The sequence below is a fragment of the Halictus rubicundus genome, chromosome 13 (genome assembly GCF_050948215.1).
Source record: "Halictus rubicundus isolate RS-2024b chromosome 13, iyHalRubi1_principal, whole genome shotgun sequence".
Classification (NCBI taxonomy): Eukaryota; Metazoa; Arthropoda; class Insecta; order Hymenoptera; family Halictidae; genus Halictus; species Halictus rubicundus.
Genome location: NC_135161.1, coordinates 7,687,212 through 7,701,108, shown reverse-complemented (window position 1 = coordinate 7,701,108; position 13,897 = coordinate 7,687,212). Strand labels below are relative to the sequence as shown.

Sequence of the window (13,897 nt, the reverse complement as noted above, 5' to 3'; positions counted from 1 at the left end):
TTTCAATGTAATGCATTCGGTCTTGCATTGTAACCGGAAATGACGTTCTATGGACGACGTAAACGGTAGAATAAGGTCCCTGAAGCATTGTTAACAACGACCGGGGTGTCTCAACTGCTGTGAACTGTACCGGAAGTCGAAAAATCCAGATCAGGGTGAGACCGCTTTCGTGAGAACGACTTTCGACGGATAAAAGAATATTCCATACTTGGCCACTGTCCTCCATGCTGTAGATCTTTACGCGAAATTGGAAAATCGTTAACACGTTATTTCTATTTCGTTATGTTTGATTTTGTCGATAAAGGAGCGTGAGGAGTCGCAGTCCATTTTCAACGAGCGTGACACACACACTTCTATCGGTGTCGAGCGTATATCTCCGCGTTAGAATCTCGGTAAGTTTGTTAACATTGAAGATAAACTCTGTTACTGTGCACACAACAATTTGCTCTTAGGCGGCATATTATGTCAAGAAGGTTAATTAACGAGATATCAATTATCCCTTGAACGTGTAACATGCATGCGACAAATGTAAGCGAAAAATATATATATTTCTAGATAAATAAATAAATATATATATATATCTTCCTATATATATTCATGTATGTATATATATATATTCATATATGTGTGTGTATGTCTGTGTAAGATATAGTTATCGAGACAGGTCTATGTTCCTTCAGATTCTACGAAGGTTGCACTTTTGCTTTTTTTTTTTGTTATAGTAACGTCCTTAGATAATATATAGTATCCGTCGACATTTTAATATTAATATCCCATACGGTTGTCTATGATAATGTTCAGGACGGCAGTTTTGTCTGCAAGTACAAGTACAGAAAATTGTGTTAATCATCAATCGTCGACCATCGGGGGGGCGGGTTTTGTTTGTTTTCTTTGACAAATCCTAGATTCACATATTTTCTCATTTCTCGAAATACAGATTTTCTTCGCTAGACTTCTCGAAAGAATTTTTTCAGACGGTTTTGCTCTCTCGGCCGTCTTTCGTAATCGAACAGTTTCGAGCAAGAGACATTTCATTCAAAGCACGGTGCAAAAAGAAAGTAAAAAAGATGGCGGTCGATCTCGATGGACAGAACAAATCGGAAATAAACTGTGGTGGATGGTAGATCTCGGTGGTGTGTGTCAGTTTACAGAGGAATTGTTAAACAATTCGTTTGTATTAAATGTTAGCTTGGAAAACCGTAAAATGTGCATCGCCAAACATAAGTATTGTCGTTCACCTTGACGATTCCGCGATGGATGGCTTTCGTTGCTGTATTGTCTTCTTCGTCGACGGTTGATCGTTTCGGGCAAGTTCCGTTTTAATACTTACGTATTCACAGATTTTCCATTTAGTTGCTTTTCAAATACTTATTTGTCAATTCCGGACATTAAAGTCGCCTCGTTCTTGAATTATTTATGTATTTGTTCTTCAAGAGGATCCTCTGAGCAAACTGCTCGCAAGACACAGGTAATTTTTATAAAACGTTTCGAAAGAATGCAAGAATAATTTGTTTCATTATTTTTTTTTGCCGAGAACTTAAATCAGGACTTAAATCAGTCTACCAAATAAAACTACTTTTCTGAGTAACTCGACGACTGCTTTAATAGTTTGTACACGCTTCGACGGACAATAAAAAAATATACTTTCCGCGCATCGTCTAAATAATTCAAAAACAAAAAAGGAAAACCGAGCTACCCTCTCAGCGAAACCGTTTGTGTTTCGTTCGTACCATCGCGTTTCAAAGAAACACATTTTGCAACGCAAATGGAACGAGACCAATTAATTTACAGTGTACAACGATAAACGGATTGTCCTGAGATCTATGCGATCCCGCTAGACTGCGGATTTTATGCATTCGTGACAAAAGTGGGTTCGACGCGTAATAGTAAAAAGATAAAAAAATTTACAGAACGTTAAACAAAGAGTTCAAAAATATTATCAAGAGAAGAGAGACTGTCTCTCACGATCAATACCAAATATTCGCATAAAAATCCGCAGTCTATCCGCTGCAACAAACCAAAACCAACATCAATCCCATGATACTCTCGCTATACTCTCTGCAAGGGTCGCAAAATCCCCAAACAGGGTTTCAACCTCCAAAACCGGAAAGCCTCGAAAAGGCCCTAACCCCTGCACCTCCCTACTCGACCTGTTCAACGTCCTCAACGTCCGTGTGGCAATCGCTGATCGCTTCGTCACTGGTGTCCTTGACGTTCAACAGGTTGTCCGTCTTGTTAACGTTCCTCATGACGATCTGCGAGGCGGCGAGCACGTCCAGATCCTCGAAGATCTCTTTCTGATTGTAGCAAGCCTCCTCCATGAGCTCCTCGTCGGAGATCGTCATGTCCTCTTCGTCCGTGTGGATCAGAACCGTGATCTCCGGGGTGTTTCTGTGCACCTGTTCGCTGGGCGTCTCCGCCAGGTAGATCCTGTTCCTGACCTCGACGGAGAAAGGTCCGTCGCCTTCCTTGGTGGTGATCGTCTCTCCGCTGTACTCGCAGAAGATGTCGGACCTCGGCTTCACGAAGATCGTGGCCTGGACCTCCTCGTCGACCTCGATGTCCTCGAGGTCTGTCTCTGCCGCGCAACAATTCTCGGAGACGTTCAGACCGCTGGGGCTGACGTCCTTGGTCTCGTTCTCCGTCTCGCTGGCGTAGATCTCGTCGACGTCCGTCAGGCTGTCGACGAAATTGTTGCACTGCAGGGTGTCCTTGGCGTCGTCGTCTTTCTCGGCCGGCTGCGTGTCCCCGCGGTTCTCCTTCTCCTCCTTCTCTTCCGCGGTGATGGAGATCGACGGGGCTTGATGAGACACGTCCGACAAGTGTCTCGATAACCGTCCCGCAGGCGTTATCGTGGTCAACTCTCCCTCGGAATCGGTGTCCGAGAAGTGCAACGACGCGTTGCTCACCATGGCGTTCAACTTCCGGCGGGTTTTCCGCTTCACCTTCGTCCCCGTCACGCTGTCCTTCAGCTTCGACGGGCTCGTCGGCTGCTTCGAGGGACTCAGCGGAGGAGCCTTGCTCGGACTACTGATCAACGTCTCCGAATGATCTTTCGCCTCCAACGGCTTTTCCGGTGGGGCGCTGTGCCCGTTCGTTTCCGGACTCTCGCCCTCCATTTTTCTCTTCGGACGCCCAGAAAGTCTTTTTAAATGATTCCGCGGCACCTTTCTAGCGCTGTTTGTTAAACAAATTAAAATAAACCTGAAACTGAAGAGCCAAACAGAAGAAGTGAGGAGCCGGGACGGAGATGCGGCAACCTTTTCGCTGCTGGTTCACGGGAACGTGGTTACAGTGAATTCTCGATATATGTCCGAAACAAGGGTTTAGCCAGCGACATATATCGTCGAAGAGATACCATTCTTTGATCCACGCTGGACGTCGTACCCGACCCGTGTTAGGTATGTTTACACTCCTCGGTGTCCGAGGCCTCTCGAGCTTCGTGGGGATAATTCCGCGACGTTTATCATCCAGGCCTTGGCGACATATATAGAGAAATCACTGTGGTCAATTCGTTTGACGGTCTCTGCTCACAGGCGAGTCCTGCGAACGTCCTTGTTTTAACACGTTTAACGTATTCAACACATTATAAAAATAAACTGGATGTTAATAAAGAAACGGCAGCAACGAAGTTCGAATCGTATAGCTTGTATAACAATATGATTTGTAAAGTAGAATCGATTTGTTCACTGATTGTGAAATTTCGCCGTCCCGTTTTTGTCACGAACGTATACAAATTGATTTAATCTTCTCGACTGTTTCAAATTTTGCTTTAAAGTCTGTGTTAATCAGATAATTTAAACCAGCCGCTGGGAAATGGAAATTTAGATAAAACCTCCGTGAGCCTGGGTCAAAGCGGACCCGGGACCTGCCGTCCGAAATTCAAAGATCCAAATAACACGATATAGATCCCAATAAAACGGAACATTCGTGTGCACAGCTTTTGAAGAAACGTATACCACGAATGATTGAATTTTTCTCGCACATTTTTGCGAGGTATTGTATTTAGGTATTATTATATGGTATTTATTTTGTTTTTATTCTTTTATTGTATTTATTGTATTTAGCGTCGTGGTTGCCGCAGCGAAAAGGTTAACAAAAGAGAACTCAAAAGAAACGACAAACAGACGGAAAGGAAACGTTCGAAGCAAAAGAAACTCACATTTGTGTGATTATGGCGGTGCTACGCTCAGAAGATGGCGACAGCTTATCGCGAAAAGACGTCCATCGAAGGTTCGCAGCGAACTAAACGTGTCCGTCGCGTTTCATTTTTCCGTTCAGGCCGGCCGTTTGTTGATACTATTATGCGTAATTGAGTTAGGGGAAGCCGTAGCGAACGCTCGAGAGCCGTAAGCAGATTTCTTCGTCTTTTTCGCCGTAAACGAAAATAGCATTGCGATGCAATATGTTCACGTCGACATGACTGATTCGAACGATGATCGGCCGACGATGATATCACGTTCGTCGCACGGCGGAAATCGCGTCGAGATCATTTCACGATCGGTTGGATCGCCGTTGGATCGTTGGTTTACTTTCGCACGCTCCTCCCGTTACGCAATAACGTCGACTAGGATTATCAGGGTAATTGATATTCAATATCGATGTCTCTGTGTGTGTATAGATGGGGTTTCGTTTTTGCACCTGGTGCTTTGAATTTTTTCGACTAGGAATTAGCGGGTCGTTCTATTAGGTCGTCTTCCGAAGAAAGACGAGGCAATTTCCACGTTCGCTTGCGGTTCTCTTGATCGACAAGCTCGTCAATAATTATCTTGTGTATTCTACTTTCTACAAATCGGCTTAAACAGCTTTGCTGGGCGAGCTTGAACCCGCGTGCTTCGCCAATCTCGCTCAAACAGAAATTAATTACGTTCTTTCTGTTGGAAATACATCCTCGTTTGCGCGTTCCCTTCACGTCGGGAATTTACGGACAAAGATATAATATATAATATATAATATATATATTTTTCTGACGTGTGACAATTAATTCGGCGCAGCTCGTCCAGCAAAGCAGTTTGCAGTTTCAGAGGCTGGTGGGCGTCATACCTGTTCGTTCCTTTTGCAGAGTATCTGTTATGAATTTCTTTTCCGACGGTGAGGTCTCTTGAAGATCATCCGTTTTCTCCATTTGCTCTCCTTTGTACTGTGATTCGTACGTATCCAGTTTCTGATTTATGATATTCGAATCTTCGTATTCTACAACAAGGAGGAAAACGCGTTAATTATAATGTATTCGACATTCTTGAAAGTTCTTTTAATCTTCCTCTAATTTCAATTTTACCAGAAATGCGTAAAGATCCGCTAACCATGAGCCACATACAGTCTTTTCTCGATATAGAAAAGGACAGCGACACTCGAGTGACCTTGGCCGCCGAGGAGTGTACACATAATAGGGATCTGGTGTATCAGTGTGAGACCACTACTAATCCAAGAACAAAACTTATTTTTATTCTTTTACTCTTTGTTTTTCATTATTTTTTTTTTATGGGACATTCATCAACATATTCGTGGCATTTTTCTAATGAAAATGGGACGATGATATTTACTTGTGTAATGGGCGATGAAAGTTACTTCCCATTACCATTATATTAACGGATAATTATTGCAAATATGATCCGAATGATATCGTGTTTGGTATCATTTTCATCGGGAAAATTTCACAAATATATTGGCGGAAGTCTCATTAAAAAATAATGAAAAATAAAGAAGTTTCGTTATTGGAAGCCACTGCCCGGCAGTGGGGATAGTTCTGGGACTTTTATCGGGTAGATATTTGGGACATATATCGAGTAAAGACTGTGTTCTGTAAATTATGAAACGATCCACGTTGGATATAATCACCTTTCAATTTCTTTGTGTCGTCGATTTTGTTGGTGCTTTCTGGAAGAACGATATTTAACACGCAAATCGGTTGCTGGGGCGGTTCGCCCTTGGCCACCTTCGGCTCTTTCATGAACAGCATCCTAGCGACAGGGTCTAGCAAAGGATCTTTCACCTTGACATGGAAAGACAGACGATTCTGACGGAAAGCTTTGAACGTGAACTTCAACTGCACACCGGACTTCGTCACCGGGACCAAATTTCCGCTAAACTCAATGTACAGATCTTTCCCGTCGAGTGCCTGCAAGTACATTATTATAACAATCTATATTCGGACATGCATCGACTTAAAATTGTTCCGACATTTTGGTGGAGAAACTGTTAACCACATTCGGATACAAAAATTTGTCAACATTACAAACGCATAAACTTCCGCGGTCTGCCGCCGCGGATCGGCTGTTACGTTATTCCTCGATTTATGCGAGCGATATATTCTCCTCGTGGTTTCGTTTTATGCGGTGTAACGCCGCGTGAATCAGGTTTATCGACAGAAAAATTATGGGCCGTGAGAAACGAACGAATGTAAGCGGAAAGAGAGTAGACACGGTCAAAGAACATAATGCGTATAGCATAGGGTAAGGGACCCAGTTACTGTGGGCGTACCAATTACTGTGCCTATATTGATGATACTTATTTTTTACACATAATGAATAGTGAAAGAGATATTAAATCCTTTTTTTATTAAAATCAGTTAATATATACCTCTTTTTTAATATTTATTAAGCTTTAAAAATAATTAATATAGGCACAGTAATTGGTACCCCCGCAGTAGTTGAGTCTGTTACCCCACTCGACAAAACGGTGTAGACAGAATAAAAAAATTATATTTTATTATTAGACTGCGGATCTTTGTGCAAAATAAAAATTGTTAAAAACAGGAGGAGTTAAATGAAAATGCATTTCTTCTTCCTACAGTTTTAACAAATTGAAAAGTTTTTTGATACCTCCACTGTTGTGTATTTTCCACTTGTGCATTTTTGCTATAAATGCATAAAATCCGCAGTCCATTCATTGTATAATAATTAGAAGAAAATAAAAATAAAGTGATCCGTAATCGATAATAATCGAGACAGTTGTGTTCGTGTGCGTGGGAAAGTTGTGGCGCAATCAAGGAAAATGAATAAGGAAAAGAAAAGAAATTATAGCATTGTTCCTATTTGAAAAAAGAAAAAAAAACAAATACGAAAGAATAATTGAAAAAAAAATTCCGTTTATTGCATGCTAATAAGTGGACCATGATAAGTATTATGTGATAAACAATAATTACTTCGACGTCGCGGCTTTTTACAATTTCGACAAATTCCTCTTGCCTTTCCAAAGTGTGCATGCCTTCCTTTCCGTCTGTCATGCACAGTATTCTTAATGTCGCTTCGAACACGTCCGTTCGTTTAGTGTAAATAACAAAACTGCAAAAATGAGAAATGATTTTCGAGCGTGATGACATTCGTTTTCAACGTTCGGGTACAATTGGCACGGCTTACTTGATTATATACGGCACGTATAGGGACTCCTCGTACAATTCAGTCGCCATTTTCGAGACCGCCCCTATATTGCGACAATCCATCAACCAAAACCGAGCCGACACTGTCGTGGTGAACGACACTCTGTCGTTCATGAACGTCAACGGTGTCGAACCGGTTACGTCTTCCCATTGTGATTCGCTCGTGCCACCTACATTTCATGTTTTGTCAGTGTGAACAAATGGCACATCTTGGAGACAGATTTTTATACAATCGGCAACGTTAAAATCAATTTTTCAATAAAATAGTACAGTCTGAGCTCTAAATTACATATAAATAAGAAATCTTAAGGGGGTATTCCGGTTTACCAGGTACAAAAAATTGATTTCTCATGCATGTAATAGGGTAAGGGACCCTACAATTACTATAAGGGTATCAATTACTGTGCCTATGTTAATTATACCCATTTTTTAAGCATAATGAATAGTAAAAAGTGATATTAATTTTTTTTCATTAAAATCAGTTAATATATATCTATTTTCTAATATTTATTATGCTTTAAAAATAAATATAATTAATATAGGTACACTAATTGCTACCTCCACAGTAATTAGGTTCCTTACCGTATTATAGGTACATTCACACTGATTGATTTTCTAATCAGTAGAAAGACTAGAATCATGGCAGCCTACGGCCCATGTTACTCGAAAAAACTCTATAAAAAAATATATAACTACTGTAATTTTGATTACTTTTAAAAAAAGCACACATGCACTTTAAATACCAATGAATACGTGTGCAAAATCCCAATGCGAAAAATTCAGTATTTCTTCGGATAAAAATTCTTAATTATTAATACCCCCTTAATAATTTGCACGAGACTTGCACAATCGCATTGACACTCTCTAATTGATCATCCTGCGAATGCTTCGGCCAGTTTACCCGCAATACTGCAAAGCAGACGCAGCGTGGGCGTCTCTCCGCCATACTGATTAATCATTCCCTTGTTCGCAGCCTCCGGCACCGGTATAGTGAGGGTGATAGGTTTATGGAATTTACGTCTTCTGGGTTCTATCGTTATCACAGGCGACACAGCAACGCAATTGCCGAGCAATTTCGCTGTGAGTTCTGCAGGGATCACGTGCGCCTTATCAAAAATAAAAATTCATATAACAATCGCTGTTACATTGAAAAATTCGACTGATCGTACGAGATCATAGTTACCTGCAGTCCGACTTTAATTTTCTTGGTCAATGCTCCAGGTGGAAAGACTGCTTGCACGTGGTTGGCCACGCTGGATATTAAGATTCCACCCTCGGCACCGATCACGTGAACTTCCTGCTTGATTCTTGTCACCACGGCGAAATACTGCGGGAATTCTGTGGTAATTATGCGAGTGATTCTTCCCGAGTGTGTGGCGCTCATTTGGGGATCTGCAAATTCGATTTTGAAAATGATAAGTTGCAGACAAAATATTTTAAATAATTCTGAATATGTTTCTCTTAAAAACATATTGTCTCGACAACAAAATTTACAAACGCATAAACTGTAAAAAAGATGGTTACACGACATTTATCTATTTAACGTCACCATGAAATATTTAAATAGTTTCTTGCGAACAAATGTCTCTGTGACACTGTACTCTTACGACAAAGAATTAAATTGTATCTGTGCTGATTGAGACAACTAAATACAGGGTGTCCCAAAAATGTTGTACTTCCTTGAAAAGGATAATTCCATTACAGAGGAATTTTCCTGAACAGAGAACATTTTCGCAAAGGAAAAAATTACTTCAAATTGCGTCAGGGATCACCTCTTCCAAGGAAATACAACATTTTTGGGACACCATGTATACGAGAATTAAATAGTTTAGATTCGTTGGCAGTACCGAACGGAGCCCACACAGTCTGATCATTCTCGACAGAGTTGTCATGCTCCTTCCAAGTCTCTCCATTCTCACTTCTGAGGATAATAATCTCTCTCCCTTTGCCTTGGATGGACGCGAAGTGTGGTATGTCTATTAAAACCGGTCTGAAACGAGATCAAAACAGTTTGTGAAACAAATTGTCTCCTCAGAATTAAAAGGATGCTTTGCTTGATCGTTGTATTGTTCTAGTGAAAAATTAGGGGATGATTTACCCAAGGAATGCTGCACCGACCGGCCCCATCTCAATTACGCGAGTCGCCAAAGCCTCTCCCTCCATCAGGGGAGGAGGATTTGCCACTTTGCTGGGCTTTACCAGTCTGCAAGTGACACGGGTCGGCATTGTTGCTCTGCGAGGTGGCACAATGATGCGCACGCCACTGTGTCTGCACCCTTTCATTGCACCCCCGCGTGCATCCACCAGAAAGCTCACTAAAAATCTGCAAATTGACACTGTTAAAATCCTTTGAAAAGGTCCATTACTTTCCGAAAAATATTTAACAACTCGCAACACCACAAGACAACAAATTCTATATTCACAATGGATCACATACTTCTCAAATGCTATCTATTTCTCTCAAGCTTCAGATTTTCTATTTAAAAAGTGATCTCTGTGATCCATTGTTCATTAGAGCGTTCTTGTTAATAACATTATCATTTCATATGTTTAATTGAATCCACAGTAGTCGAATTTACTTACGATCTGAAATGCAGTCGGCTAAAAATAGAAATATTTCTCCATTAATCGATATTAATTTTCAAACGAAGCATTATGTTCTCGTTGCAGCGCATCGCTGAACTCATCAATCGCATCTCCAATTAATAGACAGCGGACTTTATGCGTTTACGACGAAAATCAGTGTAATTTAAAAACAGTGGGAAAATTGGAAGAATTTAAAAATAAAAATTTCCACTTCACTCCGGTCTGTTGGAATTCAGGAAATTTTAATTTCGCATAAAGATCCGCTGTCTACCAATTAGCAATGCACACGTACCCTAGATTGTAGCCCTCCGTGTCGAAATTCTCCGCCGTACAGTAATTATTACTCTGTGTGAACTCCTGTTTGCCTTCTTTTGAGACTAACATAGAAAAAAACTCATTAGAACGCGAACGTGATTTTTCATAGTAATCTTTTCATACGGACGGTACCTTGTCTGTGTATCGGATCGTCTCTCGTCACGTCGATAGGAAGAGAATCGTCTCGCAAACTTTTCATCAGATCAGCGGTCAGATAGCGATACGGTTGCTCGCTAATTAGCGCGTCCGAACCTGAACAGTATACACAGAAATTCGATTAGTTGATCGAACAAAAAATTACAGAACTGTTCGAAAAAACGTAATAAATTCGGAGAAAATTCGAAATGATATTTTCTCTCCCCATAGCTGTATTTCATAAATTGAAAATAAAATAAAACCGGATGCGATTCCGTTAAAGCTTGAGTCGCATTTTTGTAAAAAAATAATTCACACCTCCCTCGTCGTCGGAGTCGGACATGAAGCTCGTTTCTTGCAGACTTTCGGGTGCGATCACTTTGTATTTCTCATCCCAATTTTTGTTATCAGGTGCCAGGGTGTCGTACGATAGTCCCTTCAATACTTCCGTGACCGATATGTATCCTAATTTCTGAGCTATGTTCAACGCGGTCAAACCGTCCTGGAAAAGTCCAATGTATAACGACAAATGTAAAAGACAATGTATAACGAAAATGAAAAATAACAAAATGTCGATTTCGGCTTCATTTTTCAGTCAATGACAATTAAAAGTTCGCCGAAAATGCGGCAACCCTACCAACAGTCGCGCGCCTCTATTGCGTACACAACGGACACCTTTGTCGGTCGGGTTGCCGCAGTTTAGGTGGATCTTGTGATATAATGAATGCACGAGAGAGTACACGATTCCGCGAACATTTTACTCACGTTAGTTCGCGCTTTATGGGAAGCATTCCCTTCTAACAAAGCGGTAACAATGTGAGCATGTCCTTGTTGAGCAGCCTGATGAAGCGGCGTGTAATTCTGATTGGTTTTCACGTTTATGTCCGCGCTATGCTTCAAAAGGAACCGGATCATCGACAGATTTCCAAAATGGGCGGCCACGTGGATCGGACGGTAGCCGGTCTCAGTCTCGCTTTCAACGTTTGCACCATTTTTCACCAAAATCGAGGCCACCCTGATGAAATCTTCTTGGGCGCACAGGTGCAGTGCAGTCAGACCGTTCTAAAAATAGCGATCGTTAATTGTGTCACAGACATTACCACTTTTTATACTTCAAAGAAGTATTACGCTTTTCACAACATACTCTATAAAAAATATATATATATAACTCATGTAATTTTGATCATTTCTACTTGAAAAAAATCGCACATGTAACATGCAAAATCTCAGTGCAAAGGGTCCAATAGTTTTTCCGGACAAAAATTCGTAAAAATTAACCGAAGAGACTAATTCGAGTTCAATCTTCTTATACATAATTTGTAGCAGCGGTCTGTCGACGGCACGTTACCTTCGACTTGTGATTAGGGTCGGCACCATGCTCGATCAACAGATTGGTCATGTCGTAGTGGCCCTTCTGCGCGCTGAGATGCAACGGGGTGAACCCTGCCTTCGATTCTGCGTTCGCGTCCGCTCCATTTTCCAAAAGAGTTGAGGCAATTTCCATCTGGGAAGCGTTGTTTTATTTTATTTATCATTCGAATACTCTGGAGCCGCGCGTTCGACGAGTTTCAATGGTGTTACCTGATTCTTGCGAGCAGCAATGTGCAGGGGTGTGTGTCCATTTTGCGAAGCGAGATGCGGCGACGCACCCTTCTCCAGCAAAAGGTTCGCCACGTTAGGATGATCATAGTGACAGGCCAGGTGCAACGGCGAGATATCGTTCTGAAACATTCCCCATCCTCCATTTCAATATACTTGTTGCGAACGTATGATTTAATAATATCAAGCAAAAAGTTGACTTTGTAGCGTGTGCAAACGAACAATGAAAATTGAACACTATTTTATTGGAACCGTTCACTGAATTTATTAACAAAGACTATCGAATTTCAGTCCACGTTTGTCTATAAAAATGTGAATTTATATTTTTTCTCTTTTTAATACATATTTTATAAATAAAAGGTAGTAAAGCTAAAGTAAAGGTGTCAAGTAGAAACAGCTGTCGATGGTCAGACGTAAGTTTGAAGTCACGTGATGAATTGTTACCCGTGACAAACTAGGGGGTACTGGGGGTACCAATTACTGTGGGGGTACTAATTACAGTGCCTATATTAATTATATTTATTTTTAAAGCATAATATTTTCACTAATATAAAGATATATATTAACTGATTTTAATGAAAATATTTAATATCTCTTTTCTAATATTCATTATGCTTTAGAAATAAGTATAATTGATATAGGCACAGTAATTGCTCACAGTAGTGTACCCCCAGTACACAGTAATTGGGCCCCTCGCCCTACTCCATTGTACCACTAGTCATTGAAAAATCAGTGAAGAAAATCTATATGAATCGCACAAACCTTTCCTTGGACGTCTAACACGCTGTTCCTTTGCAGAAGTATCTTCGCGACGCTCATGTTGCCATACTTAGCCGCTATATGCAAAGGAGTAAACCCGTTCTTAGTCGTAGCGTTAAGGGAAGCGTTATTTTCCACAAGGATAGCGGCCACCTGCGTATAAAAACATTAATTATAAACCCACGCATGGACAATTGTTTTTTCACTCCCGGGAATGTTAATTGGAAGTCAAAATTGCAAGGGAACTAGACTGCGGATATTTATGCGAATTTGTTAACGTTTGAAAGACAGCATAAAATCCGCAACCCAATTGTTAACTGGAAGAGAATATCAAGTTAGGAAACGTGTTAATGAGGTCTACAGAATGATTAGCAGGTCCAAAAACGTGTAATGTACAACAGGTAAACTAAGAAATCAATAATAAAAAAATATATATAGCTTACCTTCGATATGCAACAGCTAAAAATGACAAAGCTTGTGAACACTACTCTTACAATTTACTTTTTACAGGATGCAGGAAACGAGATGATACTTAATTAACACGGACGTAACTTTTCTACGAGACACAGCAATCCTCGCGAAAGGGCGAAGACTCGGGAGCAGAATATTTTCGAAAAATGTAAAAAGCACTTTTGCGAGAACTGCAATAACATATCTAGTCGCAAAGATTAAACTAAGTTTGTTACAGACATACTATTACATAATTTTATTCGTCGCCAGGCTGCAGATTTTATGCATTTTTATGCAACGATTCAATATCGCATACAATTTAGTATGCTAAACTTTGTAATTCAAAATCCACAGCCTGTTGAATTACATAGACGGTGAAAAATCATTTCGGTGCTTGGAACAACAAAATCAGGACACAGATGATAACGAGAGGGCATTCATTTAAAAGAAGAAGAAGAAAAACATGCAGAAACTTGTAAAACTGAAGTAAGGCAACATAAATAGTAATCAATGTGACGAAACGTTTTATTAAAATTCCATACATGTAAACAGCTTAACGTAAAGTATAACGAACGCAAAATAAAAATTTCGTGACAGGAGACGTGAGATGATGCGCGAGATGATGCGAAATGATGGAAATTTACAGGAGTAAATAATATTTGTGCGGAACGAGAA

At 40.5% G+C, this 13,897-nt stretch overlaps 1 protein-coding gene across 19 annotated transcripts in view; it reads right to left on the bottom strand.

The window, feature by feature from the left end:
* Positions 1-13,897, bottom strand: part of LOC143360240 (uncharacterized) — a 40,816-nt gene that overhangs the window by 16,239 nt on the left and 10,680 nt on the right. For 10 of the 19 annotated variants that reach the window (XM_076798902.1, XM_076798910.1, XM_076798907.1 and 7 more), the window contains exons 11-26: positions 12,776-12,925; positions 11,996-12,136; positions 11,763-11,918; positions 11,180-11,476; positions 10,733-10,916; positions 10,412-10,531; positions 10,257-10,341; positions 9,962-9,979; positions 9,477-9,701; positions 9,226-9,368; positions 8,562-8,770; positions 8,280-8,484; positions 7,359-7,548; positions 7,145-7,283; positions 5,839-6,118; positions 5,044-5,193 (exon numbers count right to left, since the gene is read on the bottom strand). In XM_076798902.1, the coding sequence (XP_076655017.1) occupies positions 5,044-5,193; positions 5,839-6,118; positions 7,145-7,283; positions 7,359-7,548; positions 8,280-8,484; positions 8,562-8,770; positions 9,226-9,368; positions 9,477-9,701; positions 9,962-9,979; positions 10,257-10,341; positions 10,412-10,531; positions 10,733-10,916; positions 11,180-11,476; positions 11,763-11,918; positions 11,996-12,136; positions 12,776-12,925 (2,692 nt within the window). Of the gene's footprint in view, positions 1-615; positions 816-3,007; positions 3,211-4,162; positions 4,300-4,323; positions 4,741-5,043; positions 5,194-5,838; positions 6,119-7,144; positions 7,284-7,358; positions 7,549-8,279; positions 8,485-8,561; positions 8,771-9,225; positions 9,369-9,476; positions 9,702-9,961; positions 9,980-10,256; positions 10,342-10,411; positions 10,532-10,732; positions 10,917-11,179; positions 11,477-11,762; positions 11,919-11,995; positions 12,137-12,775; positions 12,926-13,897 lie in introns of those variants that run through there. The other 9 variants (XM_076798916.1, XM_076798915.1, XM_076798917.1 and 6 more) reach the window with 9 other exon arrangements.